At 32.5% G+C, this 15338-nt stretch overlaps 1 protein-coding gene across 1 annotated transcript; it reads left to right on the top strand.

Annotated features, from left to right (window-relative positions):
• The first annotated feature begins 699 nt into the window (after window positions 1-699).
• LOC124364973 lies at window positions 700-7435 on the top strand. The gene is made up of 4 exons (XM_046820829.1): window positions 700-1189; window positions 3858-4027; window positions 5631-5768; window positions 7117-7435. Exons 1-4 carry the CDS (start codon window positions 1111-1113, stop codon window positions 7354-7356), a joined length of 627 nt encoding a protein of 208 aa, XP_046676785.1. The 5' UTR covers window positions 700-1110; the 3' UTR covers window positions 7357-7435.
• The last annotated feature ends 7903 nt before the right edge of the window (window positions 7436-15338 follow it).

Raw genomic sequence — 15338 nt, 5'->3', positions numbered from 1 at the left:
ACTTCCTTGACATATTTGTACTTTTTCTTTTACTAGTTTATGTAATGCTGTAGATGGAGCTTATATTGGTCACTGTTAAATTACATTAAAATACAAAACAATATTTAATACATATTATTGTGAGGCCTTTCGATATCAACAAGATACCTTCATCAGACACATCACAAAATAAATACAAAAAGTAAATTTGATTATTAATAATAGTTAACATATGTGATTTAATAATAATTTGTCTTGGGTGGCGTAGTGTGTAAATATAATTAAATTATTACTGGTATTATACTATATAAATTTTGAATGTTATTTTTTTGTAATTTTCGTTTTAGTAATATTGAATTTTGAATTGGTCCATCTTCTTGATTTAATAGATCTTCTGTGTTTGTTTGATTTACTTTTTGTATTTATTTTGTGATGTGTCTGATGAAGGTATCTTGGATATCGAAAGGCCTCACAATAATATGTATTAAATATTGGTTTTGTATTTTAATGTAAAGTTTATGTAATGTTTACTATGCTTGAATGTAAAAATGGATTTTCCGCAAATAAAATAAAATAAAAAAATTTTTTAAGCATGCCAGAATCTGATATAAACAAACCTTAGAACTCATGCACATTTAAGAGTATAAGGCTGCAGTACATTCAAAGTAAAGCGGGCCATTCGCAAATTAAACAGTTTGGCTTTTCCCGCGGAATAAAGTTTTCTACAACCATTTTCATTCCTCCAAAAACTCAAATGGATGTTTTTGTTTTATTTGTCGACTGGGAAGTGTTTTGATGTGTTGTTAATTACACTACACTACGATTTACAACCCAAATGCAATGAGTAGTTTCATTTTTGTAATCTCTTGTAGTGTTTGTGTTACGTTTGTTTGCTAATTTTCTGAAATTTTACGTAGAATATTTAAATACTTTTTATTGCGTAGGTTATGTTATTGCAAAGTTCGGTGAAACTAATGATTTTTTTAAAATTAAATAAATAATAATATTGCTATACAGAGTTGTATAAGTGAGTATTTTCCAAATTGATTCAAGTCTTATATAACAGATTTTACGAGCTTTGTTTGAAATATAATTGTGAACTGAAACAGGAGTGTGCTAAACTCTTTTAGAATGGACTTAAAAGAGTTTAAAGAGCAAGAATATGATGCACAGTTATTTGGATTTACTGTAGAAGATTTCATGATTGCAAGTAAGTTCAAATAAAAATGTTAAGTATATATTATTTAATTTAAATAGTAATCCTAAGCTGGGAACCCCCAAGCTCGGGTTCAACCTATTTCACATTATTCATTTTTTTTTAATTTGCAGGTGTGTTTCTAAGGGTGATATTGAGTATATAATGTACATTTTATCCCCAGACTGCCCCCTCCCCTTGTAACGTACTATGGCCCCCTATTCTAAATATCTATTGGCCACAGGAACAAACCTGTGAAATTTGTAAAACATTAGATCGTGGGAAATGAGCTAACCTCCAAAGCCGGGAAGTTACTCCTAGGCCTATGTATAGGTATTTTAAGATGTAATGAATTAGAGGATTTATTAGTTATATAAAGGATGAGAAATAGAATTGCCTAATCTCATTTTGAGGCTAGCCTAGTTTTACACTTCTCAATTTGGTAACATTCTTGCTGAATATCACTCTAATTTTTAATTTAATTTCTTCATTGTATGGAAAATTTTAATTGGCACAAGTTGAAATTTTTTTTCAATAGAAATGTATTTTCTACTTAAATCATGTCTTGTTTAAATAGCTGGTGTAGGATACGATAAACAGACCTGGTTTTTATATCGAAATTAGCAACCGATATTACTTCAATCATAACCATCGATATAATCAATCGATACTGATTAATTATTTTGAACTATTTACTTAAATAAACTATATCAACAGCTGTATACACTTTCAAATAATACATGTAGGGCAATATTTCAATTTTACATAAGTAATTTTGATTATTAAAAATGGCAGTCAATTTTAGAAAACTACACGACATTGCTTTGAAAGATGATAAGACATGTTTTACGTGACTTCAACTTGTTGGACTCGTACCGAAAAACCCATTATGTGAAATTTGTGGGAAAGAAACAACTTTACTGTAACTGAGAGAAGCAAATATGGTCCATCTTCAATTTTCCTAATTTTGGTTATAATAATTTGTTTGATTACTGTAAATATTAACACGTTCACGACGACGTGCGTCACCGGTGTCACACGCTGCTTCGTTCAGAATGCCGGCGTGTGTCACCGGTAACGCACTCTATACGTTACAACTGGGCGGAGTGTGGCACGGGTGACGCACTATCGCTATACGTTGTTATGATGAATTTTTAACTTACGCCAGAGTTTGAGGCCATGTTTTATGTTCAACGCCTATCACAATAATGTTTGTTTTAATATATACGGTTAAAATAAAAGTTAGCATGGTGTTCTCTCTTATATGAAGTGATTGTGGTTGGGAGGTAAAAATGTACGCAAAGTCTCAGTAGTATTAATAAAAATGTTTATTTAAAAATAACCAATCACACTGTTAACAAAACTATGAAGAAAACAACTACAACATGTTATGTTTTATATATAAAATTACAAATGTTTCACACTGCAACATCCAAGGCACATGGTAGGTTCATTTGGGCAGCCACTGCAATACGTTACAACCCGCTTAGAGTTTTTTCGTGCTTCTTTTGCTCCCCTTTCACTGATAATTTTCTCGTGGCACGTCAGGTATCGTTTTCGAGATGGTCCTGGTATCTGCAAAAATTTGTGTTTCTGCGATGATCTCCTCCGGCTGGTGCTATAAGTGACTTTACCAGTGATTCTCTGAAATGTAACATTTCGATTTTTTTTCTGCCGATGTTCGTTCAATATTACATAAGCGTTGACCACACATGTACCCAATAGAAGCTCGATTGCTACCTTCTTGTACCATTTTGTACTTTTTAGATGCAGTAAAACAGTGTGTCACCGGTGACACACAACGCCCATTGAAGCGAAGGGCAACGTATAGGCGTCGTGTGACACGGGGGACACACCGGTTTTAACTTATTCGTATATATTTAATCATTGTTTTTCAACCTAAAATGCATTATTTATGCATTATAGAATAGTTTTATGGAAAACAACGTTTACGCCTATTTTGAAGATTTTGTGTGTTATATATGACTGCTCAATATGTAACAACACGTAAAATTGCCGTCGTCGTGAACGTGTTAAATTCATATTTTAATTTAAAACATGATTGTTATTGAGTACTATAGATACTTTTATATCGATTGATAGTCTAGTATTTGAGATGCGAATATTAGGTATCGATGACTAGACATTCTTCGATATAAAAAACCGGATCCGCTTATCGTACTGTACCCCAATGCTGTGAAATGACAATGTCTAGTAGCCACACAGAGAGCTTTATGGCAGCAATGTAATAAGTGGCCACCAATACAATTGAATCATGATTATCAATTTAAAAATATCTGACTATAGAATATATAAACATTTGACCCATAGATAATCATAATGAATCAGTACCAGGTGTTTTTATTTACCAGAATAGTAATATTGATGAACATTAATTTAATTCTATAAAGTAAAGTCAATTACGTGCTGAGTAGGCTAGTGACATCAGCAAGAAAAATGGCAGTAAACATACGATTTTTAAATATTGAATAATGTTTAAAATGAGTACAAGATAATAATCTTGACAGTGGTGATGCATAGTCTCTAATGTAATTCATTAACAAACAATTTGATTTGTCTAATTTCCAGTTCATGTTGAATCTTCAGGAACAGTTTCTTTTCATTAATTTAATTTGAAATGTTTTAATTCATGTCTTTAAAATGAATAACCGGTATTTTTCAGTCCGACTCCTTGTCAAGGATGAGGTGACACATTTCACTGATGCAATGACAACAGCATTAATAAAGAAATATGCTGATGATGATCCAGAAATAGGGAGAGTCAAAGAAATAACCAAATCATTGATTGACCAATACATGAATGCATCAGTGGAACCTCTAAAGACCTTAGAGGTAAGTAAGTTTTTAAATTCTGATTACATTTTATGTACCATATTAAATGTTTTTTTTGTCTTTTTGAACCTGATAACTTTTACTGTGGTAGTTTAATCTATACTATTAAATACATAAAAATCTAATTGTGTCTTTCTGTGTGTTTGTTGCTCAATCACCTAAAAACTACTGGATTGATTTTATATGGACATTCTTAGGGTCCCCGGTTTTAAAACATATAAGCCTAAATTCCTATTTCAAAAATCCCTCCACCCCACTGGTCTTGAAATGACACTCCATTATATTTATTGACTTGGCTTAATCAGCAGATAGTAATGTGTTTTTAATTACATGTCAAAGTCAAGAATAATAAGTAAAATTATTTGTTCACATTTAAACAGGTGATAGTGGTTTGTTGTTATTTATCAGTCAAAATCAGTTATACAGATGTCATGTTGCGTGCAGAAGCTTTAATTTATCTGGTTTTGTTCTTATTGGGATTTTAATCAACTATAGTAAAATGCCATAATTTATTAAAGTGGTTCTCAACCGTGAGAGGGGGATGTGTCAGTGTATTAGAATAATAAGAAAGTGTTGGAGAACACTGCTTGCAAGCAATTCTCGTAATGCTCAGTTTGTTTATGGAGTGGTTCTTGTCACTTGCATGGTTTATTAGTGTAATATTCTGCAGTTTGTTGGATCAGTAACTTAAGCATAAAAAAGTGGGACAGACAAGTTGTGTATTTTTTTGTAGGCCAATAAAATGGTCATATTGATGCTAAAGAAAAGATTATATAGTTATGATTACATTAAATATGGATTCATTTCCATTAACACAAACGGTTATAATTTACCTCCATGTGTTCTTTGCAACGATGTGAGTAATGATACCACACCACAGACATTTGAAACTCTATTTGTTGTACTGGAAGTTTTTGAATAAAAATGATAAATCTATTGAAGATACATCTACCGCTGCAATTTATAAATGAATTTAAGGCCTTTTATCACAGTATTTGGTATAAACTGGACGTCAAAAGTGATCTGCAGGGTTCTTTGTCGCTGCTAAATCTAGATATTTAAAAACCTGTAAAAGATAAACAGTGTTAAACTTCTCTGATATATTTCAGAGTATTAATCAAAAACAGTTTCACTCTCCGACTTCATAACTCAACATTATAATGTCGATTGCCACTTGTGAATCAACTGATTGACGTTATAATGTCGATTGTCAGTTCTAAGGTTAAATTGATCACGTTTAAAAAGAATTTTTATATAAAAAGAAGAAATTGAAACGAACTTCTTTAAAAATATGTAAAGCAGTGTTTAAATGAATATTTGTCTTTCTTGATTAAAAAAAAAAATTAAATACATATTTATTTATGTGAATGCTTTTTAATATTTCTTGAAGCCACCGTTTAGTTTTACAGGATTGAACAACCCTGAACGTGTATAAAAAGGAAAGGTTATGACGTGAGTTAGTTATCAATTTGTTGTTTCAAAACTTTATTATGTGTAATGAACTTAGCTAATTATTAAATTATCACACATTGCTCTCTCCCAGAGCACTAATTTCTCCCCGAGTGATAAAGAATTGTGTTAGAGATTATGATGTTTGTCGCAGACTCAACTGAAAGATCTACTCCACATTCCAGCACATGTGTTACTTCCTGGGGACACCATCCAGAGAACCCAGTACTCTGCCAGTGAAGAAAAAGAGATGGACAACCAGTTGTCGGACCTTCTTATGAGGATTAAGAGGGTAAATTACATTGGGGGCCAAGAGTTGTTTATAAGCTTGTTTTCAAACTGTTATTGTACTTGTTGTTATCCCAGGATTAAGATAATAGCTCTTCATATAATTTTTGTAAGCTACTCTTCCAGGAAAAGGAGGTTCAGCAAAAAATACCCCTTCTCCTTTGACTTAAAGACCAGAACTTATAAATGAGTTAAGAGCCGGCTGTACTTGTTGCCATCGTGGGTTTAGTCTCATAAGAACAATTTTAAACTTTAAAAACTTTTCCAATCGTATTTTTTAATCATATTAATAGTGGGATGTGTCTCATTTTAAAGATATGAATAATATACAATCCAAATTTTCTTTCAATATTTTTTATATTTTGATTGGTTAAAAAAATTTTAAATGTTTTTGTACTTTGGCATTTAATCATCCAAAAGGTAAATATTTTACAAGAAAAACTAAAACTTTAGATGTGTATTAATTATATTTTTAAAATGCGATATCACTCATACTTCTAACCAAAAATAAGTGTTTAAAAGTTAAGTTAAAATTATTATTATGGGGTAAAACTCAAGGCCATTTCACTACAGTTGGCCTCTAATCTTGTTTAGCTGCTTCTGTACCAAGTGTCATTTTTTCTTCTGAAATTAGTGCTTTTGTATGAAGAACGTAGTTAACTTAGCAGTTCTTGCTACCCCGTGTGTGTATTTACAAAATCCCTGCTGTGGCCAGTGATAATTCAAGTTGGTCTTACCGTGCATGTTTCATTCACTGTTTCACTGTTCTGTAATAAAGTTTGTTAACACTACATGATGACAGAACTTTACACCAGCATCTCATAGCACTTTAACATCAATATGTTTGTAAAATATCTCTCTGTATTCACTACTGTAGACGAGTCACGAGACGATCCCTGGCCCATTACACGATACAGCTGTGTATTGAAGTGGTATCACCTTATTTTACATGCATGTAAGTCAGTAATTACTTCTGCAACAATAATGCACACGATTATAGTTACAGTCTCAAGTCCTCACTTGACAATATTGTCAAGAAAATTCTCCTCAGATTAGCACCTTGAATTTGCCGGTATGCAAAGAGACCAGGGGTCATCTCGTGGCTCGCCTACAGTATCTATAAAAATGTAATCGTCTTTTTCTTAAAAAAGTGCCAAAACTTACTCATGAAAAAAAAACTTCATATGTGAAGTTGGATTGTTAAGTCAACAATTAATTAACATCATGGTTTTATTTTGATTGTTTGAATATTCTTATCTCAATTCTAAAATGTACACTTACTGCTTTTTATAAAATAGTATACAAATTCTGTATGTGTTCTCAATGGTTTATGGTGTACTCAACTGTTCTAGACAAAGTCGTTTGACGTTGAGCTGCACCAAGAACTGAAAATATTGCGTGATGCACTGCCCTTGCTGACCAGGATGGTGGGAGAATGTGAGCGGCTTGTGGCGGAACGTAACGAAAGTGAGAAAGTTTTGGAAGTTCTGATGCCTTCTGTCGACGAGATGGTCAACCACAGATTGTTTTTGCTTAGTTTAAACCAAGACTCTAGTGATAGTACAAGTGAATCTGTAGAAAATTCATCTTGAAAATTTATTCCTCAGCTTTTTAAGTTTAATGTGTTTTGTACAAGAACAATATTTAATAAAAATTGCTTTAAAATTATAATTTTGTTTCTTGAATTACAATTGCTAAACAACATTCTCAATAATTACTCTATTTTTCTTTATCCTAGTACATCATGTTTTGAATAGTCAACAACACACTCTATGTTGAAAAGGAATAATTAAAGAAATAAATGACTAATTTAGGATGAAGGGTAATGAAATTTTATATAAACAACTTATTATTATTATTGAAAAATCATAGCTAAAAAATATATAACCTTTTTATTTTATATTAAACCTCTGAACAATAATACACCTAATACTGTTATAGGTAAACCACTAACAAAAAGATACTGGACGATTTTAGTTCAAGCAGGGTGGGGTAAATACCCCTCCGCCGTTGTGATCCTAGTATCCCCACCACTGCTTAGCAGTCGCCCGCTTGCTCTATCCCTTGACCTGGCCTTTGCCACAGGCTAACCTCACACCAAAACGCAAGCTCTCTAGATACATCTATGGCTACGTTAGTCTGTTTAATTAATATTTTACACTTGTATAGGCCTACACACTAAAATACAATATACTTATAGAATAGGTAAATAGCTGCAGTGTAAACAAAATTGTGCGAGCATACCCACACAGCTGACAAAACAGAGACAAGGAGATGGTTGTCCCACTGCCCTCCTGCGTGTGGCTGCTCAGATATTTACTTCTGCTCACGTTATTTTGTGAGCAGTTGATCTATAGTCTGATGTGACAGCTCTCCTTTTTCCTGAGGGACAGCCTATGCCACTATTTTGTTTCAACAATTGCTAGAGAGCTGAAATTTTCACAGAATATTTTTAAAGCCTATTTAATGAATTGTGTAGAGTTTGAAAATGTTCGGTGCATAAATGGGCAAGTAATATAAAGTCAAACGTTTAAACCTTCATAGGACACCCAGTATAGCACATATTATTTTCAAAAAATTGTCGGATTCCGTACAAAATATTAATTGTACAACAATGTTTTCTTTAAAAAGAAGAATATTAAACTGATTATGGTGGGAAGAGACCGTACTGAACTATTGATTACATCAAATTATAGGCAATAGATGATGGAGGGTGGAAAAATTTATTCAAGTGTCTGTACACAAGCATATATAAACATATCTTTATATGTATGTACACGTGAGTTGTATCTTTTGCTTGTATATTATTTAAATATGCTGTAAACATATGAGTTGTGTTTGGACAATAGTGCAGTCATTGAAGCGAAAAAATACGGTCTTACCTCAGAATTTTTTTACTGTGAACCGATTTGCATGAAATTTTGGAATTAGGCTCATGTTACCCTTAACTTTCAAAAGTGAAAATGATCTGAACTCCGCCTATTATTTTAAGGGGTGTAAAACAACTCCTTGATGTAAAAAAATTGACATTGAGCCATTTTATTGCTAGAACACATGTCAATAGTAAGTGGTGAATTTGTAAAGGTGTTTTCTAACACAAGTACCTCATATTAAAATCATTTTCAACCCCTTGAAAATCTTACAACCCTTGCAAACAACGCTTTAAATTGAAAAAAATCACAAAAAAATACTTTGGTATGACATAAAAAGATGTAAGTATAGAGTAAGTAATATTTTATATTCTCTATAATAATTCTCAAATTTTTAATCCCCTTTCAACCCTTGAAAACTACCCCTTGATAAAAAATTGTTAACTTTTTTTTTATAAAATGAAAAGGATTTAAATATTATTCCACACTCTCGAAAATGATTATCATATTCTTAAGCTTTTTCTACCCTTAAAAAACTACCCCTAAATTAAAACAGTAAATATATATATGATTATATATTTAAAAACAATTTTAATTTAGAGTAAAAAATTGCCATTTATTGAATAAAAAGTTACAAATTATATAAATTCACTCAAATGTGTTTATATATACATATAAGAAACGTTGGTAATGTATTCATGCTTACGTTTCCAAAATATATGAGCCATATTATGTATATTATACACATTACAATAGTTTTTGGGTCTCTATTATGCTGCGTACTTTCACGTTGCTCCAAATATTCGAACTCCGAAATTTTCAGTTACTAAGTAGAAAAAATATGATAAGTTTTTTGGACCACAACTCCTTCAATTTTCATGCTATAACAATTTATAAAAAAAACCATTGTAAAGGTAATTAAGAGAGCTACAACATCCTTTATTGCAATATATAGTAAAAAACCTTTTTCTCAAACGGTGAAGGGTTAAAGGGCTTAAGAGAGACTGTGATTGCGCTGCCACGCGCTCTTTAAACAATCATATCTCCGTCCATTTTTGTGTGTCAGAAAAAACAAAAAAACCAAATTGTTTGTCAGAAAAATACCTAAATTTGTCATCCCTACACTTTTATACGTATCTGTAGTCATTTTTGAGATGTTATGAAAAAAGGTGTTTTTAAATTTGAAATTGTTTTTAAATCGTGGAATTTTTGGAAAAATATGTGTCCAGAAGCATCAAAAACTGATACAATCGATAAAAAAATCTTCATAATGAAGTTAATTTCTAGGCGAAATCGATTTAATTTTTAATTTTGGTGGAAATGGCACTTGTGAAACCCATTGATTTCAAAGAAAAAAACATTAGATGCTCCTCTTATTTGCAATACAGCTCACTTACTTTACGTGCAAAAGACGTTTAATAGTGCTCATTTTTCAAAGGTTATTTCAAGCACTACAAAACTCTTTTTTATTTAGAATGCCTAAAATGCATCTGCTCCCCGCTAGATGGCATTGACAACATCGATTAAATTTTCAGACAAAATAAAAAAACTGCTTTGATCTTTAATATCTAGCTTAATATTGCACTTAGAATACTTTATAAAAACCCAAATTGTTCATTTTATTTACCTGCTACAATTTTGTTTTTTATAAAACTTTCGATAAAACGTTTATTTTTTGGAGATATTTGCAAAAAACCGATGGAAAAACGTGAAAAAAATTGTGAATTTTCAATTGCCATTAACTTGAAAAAGTATTTGATTTTTCGAAAAACTTTATATATGATTTTTTTGCTTAAAATGATGCCTTCTATCGATATCCGAGGTTTATTATGAAACAAAAAGATTCACCCCCGAGAAGGGGTAGGCAACCACCCCCAGGGTGGTTGCGGAGTTCAAATCATTTCACTTTTGAAGTTAAGGGTAAGATGAACCTAATTCCAAAATTGTATGCAATTCGGTTCACAGTAAAAAAATTCGGAGCAATAATGCTTCAATGACTGCACTACAAGTATGTATTAGGGAAGAAGTAATATAGTGAGTGTGAAGTTACTTATGTATGCATGTGCGTGCACATGTATGTCTGCTGGGGGAGAGGTTATGCATGCCCAATACAATGATGTAATGAATACAGATAACAATCCTCGATGATAAAGTATGGTGAATATTGTACACAGTTTTCCCGATGTCCGTCTGTTAACAAAGAGTTGCACCAAGGCCCATCCAGTGTCATTGTCTCCAACAGTTGGTAGTTTTGCTCTTTTTTTTCGATAATTTCCATTCAGTTATTGCATCCAAATAAATTCCTCATTTTCATTTTGATAAAAAATGTATTTATACTTTATTTTTGTTTCTTACTTAATTTCTTTTAAGTTATACTAAAACTTCTTACAGTTTGAAATTCTACCTAAGTACTTTGTGATAACTCGTTCTCACGCTCAGGCTTCTGTAGCCTATGTGAGAATATTTCTCAAATCATTAAATTAAAGATATAAATTTATTTAGCACATTATATTTTAAAAAACCAGATATTCAATTTAATTATATTTTTAAAGACAATAAATATATTAATAATGTACCTTTTATTAATTTTTGTAGAGAATAACCGATTTTGATTTGATTTGACTGCGACTGTAATATCGGAGAGGTTATTTTTTAGTGTCTTTTTTCTATGGACGAAGACAACTGAACAAGCACAATAATATTAAAGTTGGTACAGTACCAGATGAACCATATTGATGACAGGATTTGAACCCATTACTAATCTGGATTTAAGATGTGGAGAACAGTAACCACATGATCCTTATTTACCAACCATATTGGTGTGTCTTATCACAAGACTAAAATACAGCTTTTACCCTTAGATTTCACCACAGCTATTTTTCAAAGTTTTATGCATAAAGTGCCAAACAGTTATTTGTCAATTTGGAAGCATTTAGGGAAAAAAGCTACAAACAACACACCTTGCTTGATAACTACATACAGCTTGTGTATGTTAACAATACACCAGATTTTAGTAATCTTGAATCAGCAAAATGGTAACATTTATAATTATTTAGCAAAAACATTTTTATAACAAGTCTCACTCATGCTTCTGTCACTGCTATCTTGCAAGTCAATCATGATATTTGGTTGATTTAAGGATCACTCTTGACTCTTAGAGCAGCCTGCACCAGTATAGTCCAGTGATATTTGAGGTAGTGTTCCTATATCGCCAACTATTTCTGTGACGACATGGCTATGGTCATATACCATTTGCTTGATCAACATCTGCAAACCAGATTAATGAAATCAATTGTATATATTTGTTTCAGAAACAGCTGATGATGCTTATTTGTTATTACAGATGTTGGAATGAATCAGTAATTTTCTATACAAATATAACAGTGTTGGGCATGAGGTGAAGAGTTTTTAGAAACACCAGCCACCATCGAACTATTTTTGTGTGTGTAGAGCTCTAGTAGTTATTTCAGTAAATGTTGTTTCCACAAGCTGTTATATCACTTCCTTTGAAAACAACACATAGCAACTCTTTGTTTCGTTATACTCCAAATCATTTCAATAGTTTGAAGTTCCGTGTGGTAGAGGAGCAGATGTAGAGCTGAACGACGATGGTTAACCAAAATTGCCTAAATTTTTAGTTTGCGTTTGTGCAGTTTATTCAGTTCTGGTTTTAAGCTAGAAGTTGTTGGAAAGGTTATATTTGTGTGCATTATTCACAACTAATCTAGAATTAGATTTATACTTATTTAAACTTTAACTTTTCTAGAATTAGATTTGTTACTTGATAAATCTTGCATTGTGGTATGGAGCATTGTCAATCAATATTCAAGGAGATTTGGTATTACTCTCCAGCCATTCCTTAAACAGGAGGTTCACTCAAAATCTTTTTTCAAATTCGTGATTTTCCTAGTAAAACAGATTTGACTCTAGACCATTTTCAAACCAAATATGAACAACTGTAATACTGTATTTAAACCTTATCCTAAGTGCAACGGTTACTGTTTCTTGTCACCAGCTGTATTTGCAGGAAATGTCATGAAGTTGCAGTTGCCTAGCAAATTTCATCGTTGTTGGTATATGCCTACCACCAATTTTAAGAATTTTTGTTCATATCTCTCTACTTTTCAATGTGTCGACACAACATCTTGTATACATAATAATTTTCCTTTCTCTTATGTTTAGAAAATGCACTTATCCAATTCAGGAATATAAAGAATTACCAACCAACATTACCGTGGGGAAGACAGTCTTAACAGTGCAGGTCACTTTCAGTATGAGACCACGGTAAACGAGGGGGTACCCAAAAAAAAACCGGAATTATTTTATAAAAATTATATATTATCAAATTTTTTACAATACGACCTTATCTCCTTCAAAATAATCTCCATTACAACTAATACACTTGTCCCAACGGTATTTCCATTGATCAAAACATTTTTTGTAGTCATCTTTAGAAATGGCTGCAAGCTCGAGCTTCGTTTTTTTCTTAACCTCTTCAACGCTGTCAAATCGTTGACCTTTCAAGCCTCTTTTCATGTGTGGAAATAAAAAAAAGTCGCATGGAGCAAGGTCAGGCGAGTAAGTAAGGTGCGTGGGGCAGTGGAACCATGCCGTTTTTGGCTAAAAACTGCCTAACTGAGATGGCTGTGTGTGCCGGTGCGTTGTCGTGGTGGAAGAACCAGTCTCCAGTCTGCCACAAATCGGGTCTTTTCTGGCGAACTTTTCGCTGAACCGAGCTCCAAGTTAACCCACTACTCTCTGATAGTTCCTCAATTGTCTGTCGACGGTCGATGAGCACAAGTTCACGAATTTTCTCAACATTTTCATCCGTTCGATAGGTTGATGGACGTCCAGAACGAGGTTTGTCTTCAATCGACATGTCGCCATTTTTAAATCGAGCGAACCACTCATAGATCTGAGTTTTCCCCATAGCATCATCTTTGTAAGCTGTATTCAACATTAAAATAGTTTCTGCAGCATTTTTACCAAGTAAAAAACAAAATTTCACAGCTGCACGTTGTTCACTTAAACTTGCCATGACAAAAAACGAAACAAGAACAAAACAGGGTTAGCGAAAACAGTCACTACGAACGAACAGAATGCACTAGGAACTGGGGTCACTGAGCTCGCAATGGGTTGCGCGACACACGCCTAGCGGCAGGAATGTGTACTACACGCTGCCGGCTGCCAGCAATACAATTCCGGTTTTTTTTTGGGTACCCCCTCGTACAAGGTTGTTTCGGTACAACCAGAGAAACTCATCTGAACTCTACTTTTAACTTGGTTTATCTTTTGGGGCAATACAAGCTTAAGAATGCCCTGCTATTTCTAAGGAATTTACCGCGAATAGATGCAACAGACTCGTCACATTGCGTCAAAATAAATATAAGAAATACAAATTATAACCAAAATATTTTTTGTTGAACTATGTTATTTTGTTTATGAATCTAAAATTTTTCCATATAGAAAGTACAATAACACATATTAGCAATTGGTAGTTGTGTACTAACGATTAGCCGTCGTACACGAATAGAATTATTTGTGTTTGAGATTCAGCTTCTACATATTACTAGTCATAATATTGTAAAATAGTGACTTTTCAACTGTATTTTAAGCACTTTTGTTATTTATCAGAATCAAGTGAAAAGAGCCATGGTATCGAGGATCAGAATTATACATTTTATAAATAAAAACGAATCGCTCAAAATGTTGCTAAGCACTAATTTCAAGAAAGGGTGGACCAATTCGGCTAATTCTTTTTTTAATATTAGTTGAAGTACAAAGAATGTTTTTAAGAAGAGAAAGATAGGAAAAGTTCCCCAAACACTTTAGAATTTGGAAAAGCAATTAGTTATTTCATAAACCAAATTTAACTGACGCTAAATAGTTGTTGACTCTTTAAAACTTTCTTTAATGTTTCAGCTGAAGTTCATCAAACAAACAAACATTTGTTTACATTTTAATTTTATAAAATATTAAGTACACAATGACATGTAGTATAATGCAGATAACAAAGACGAAGTTACCCTACAAGATGTATTCCAGATTGCGTCAGTGATGAATTAAAAAAAATATAATGTATTTGAAATGTTACTAAAACACTGCTCCATTTCAGCTTAGTCCAACCTCTGAAGTCTGACACTGTCACGGACTTCATTTGACAAGATACAAAATAAATCAGTGACGAGAAGCTCAAAATGAACTCTATATCATTTTGACATCAGAGACACCTAGACTACAAAAGAAGTCTATCTGGTATCCCAGCAGCCATACATTGCAATCCAAAGAATCCAGCAGCCATACATTGCAATCCAAAGAATCCAGCAGCCATACATTGCAATCCAAAGAATCCAGCAGTCAAGTCTGTGACAGTATCAGATTTCAAACACTGCACTAAGGAGAAGGTGAAATGGAGCTAAACTCAACATTCAAATTGAACCAGCTTATACAGGCATTCATCTTATTTACATCAATTTATTAAGGTATAATGAACATTTTAAATTATGACAAACAAATAAATATGAAGTGGGTGGTTGACGATCAAAATGAAGTCTGCTGAAATGTTTTACTGAAAGTAGTGGTTAATGTGTTTGCTATATTAAATAATAGAGGAATATTAATTGTATCATTTTAATCAAATCTTAAAATTACTGGTCAGCCAATTTTAAGATAAAGAATGAAAGTGTTATAGAAGCAACATTGGA

The sequence above is a fragment of the Homalodisca vitripennis genome, chromosome 6 (genome assembly GCF_021130785.1).
Source record: "Homalodisca vitripennis isolate AUS2020 chromosome 6, UT_GWSS_2.1, whole genome shotgun sequence".
Lineage (NCBI taxonomy): Eukaryota > Metazoa > Arthropoda > Insecta > Hemiptera > Cicadellidae > Homalodisca > Homalodisca vitripennis.
Note: the sequence above shows the minus strand (reverse complement) of the source record. Positions and strands in the feature narration are given on the sequence as shown.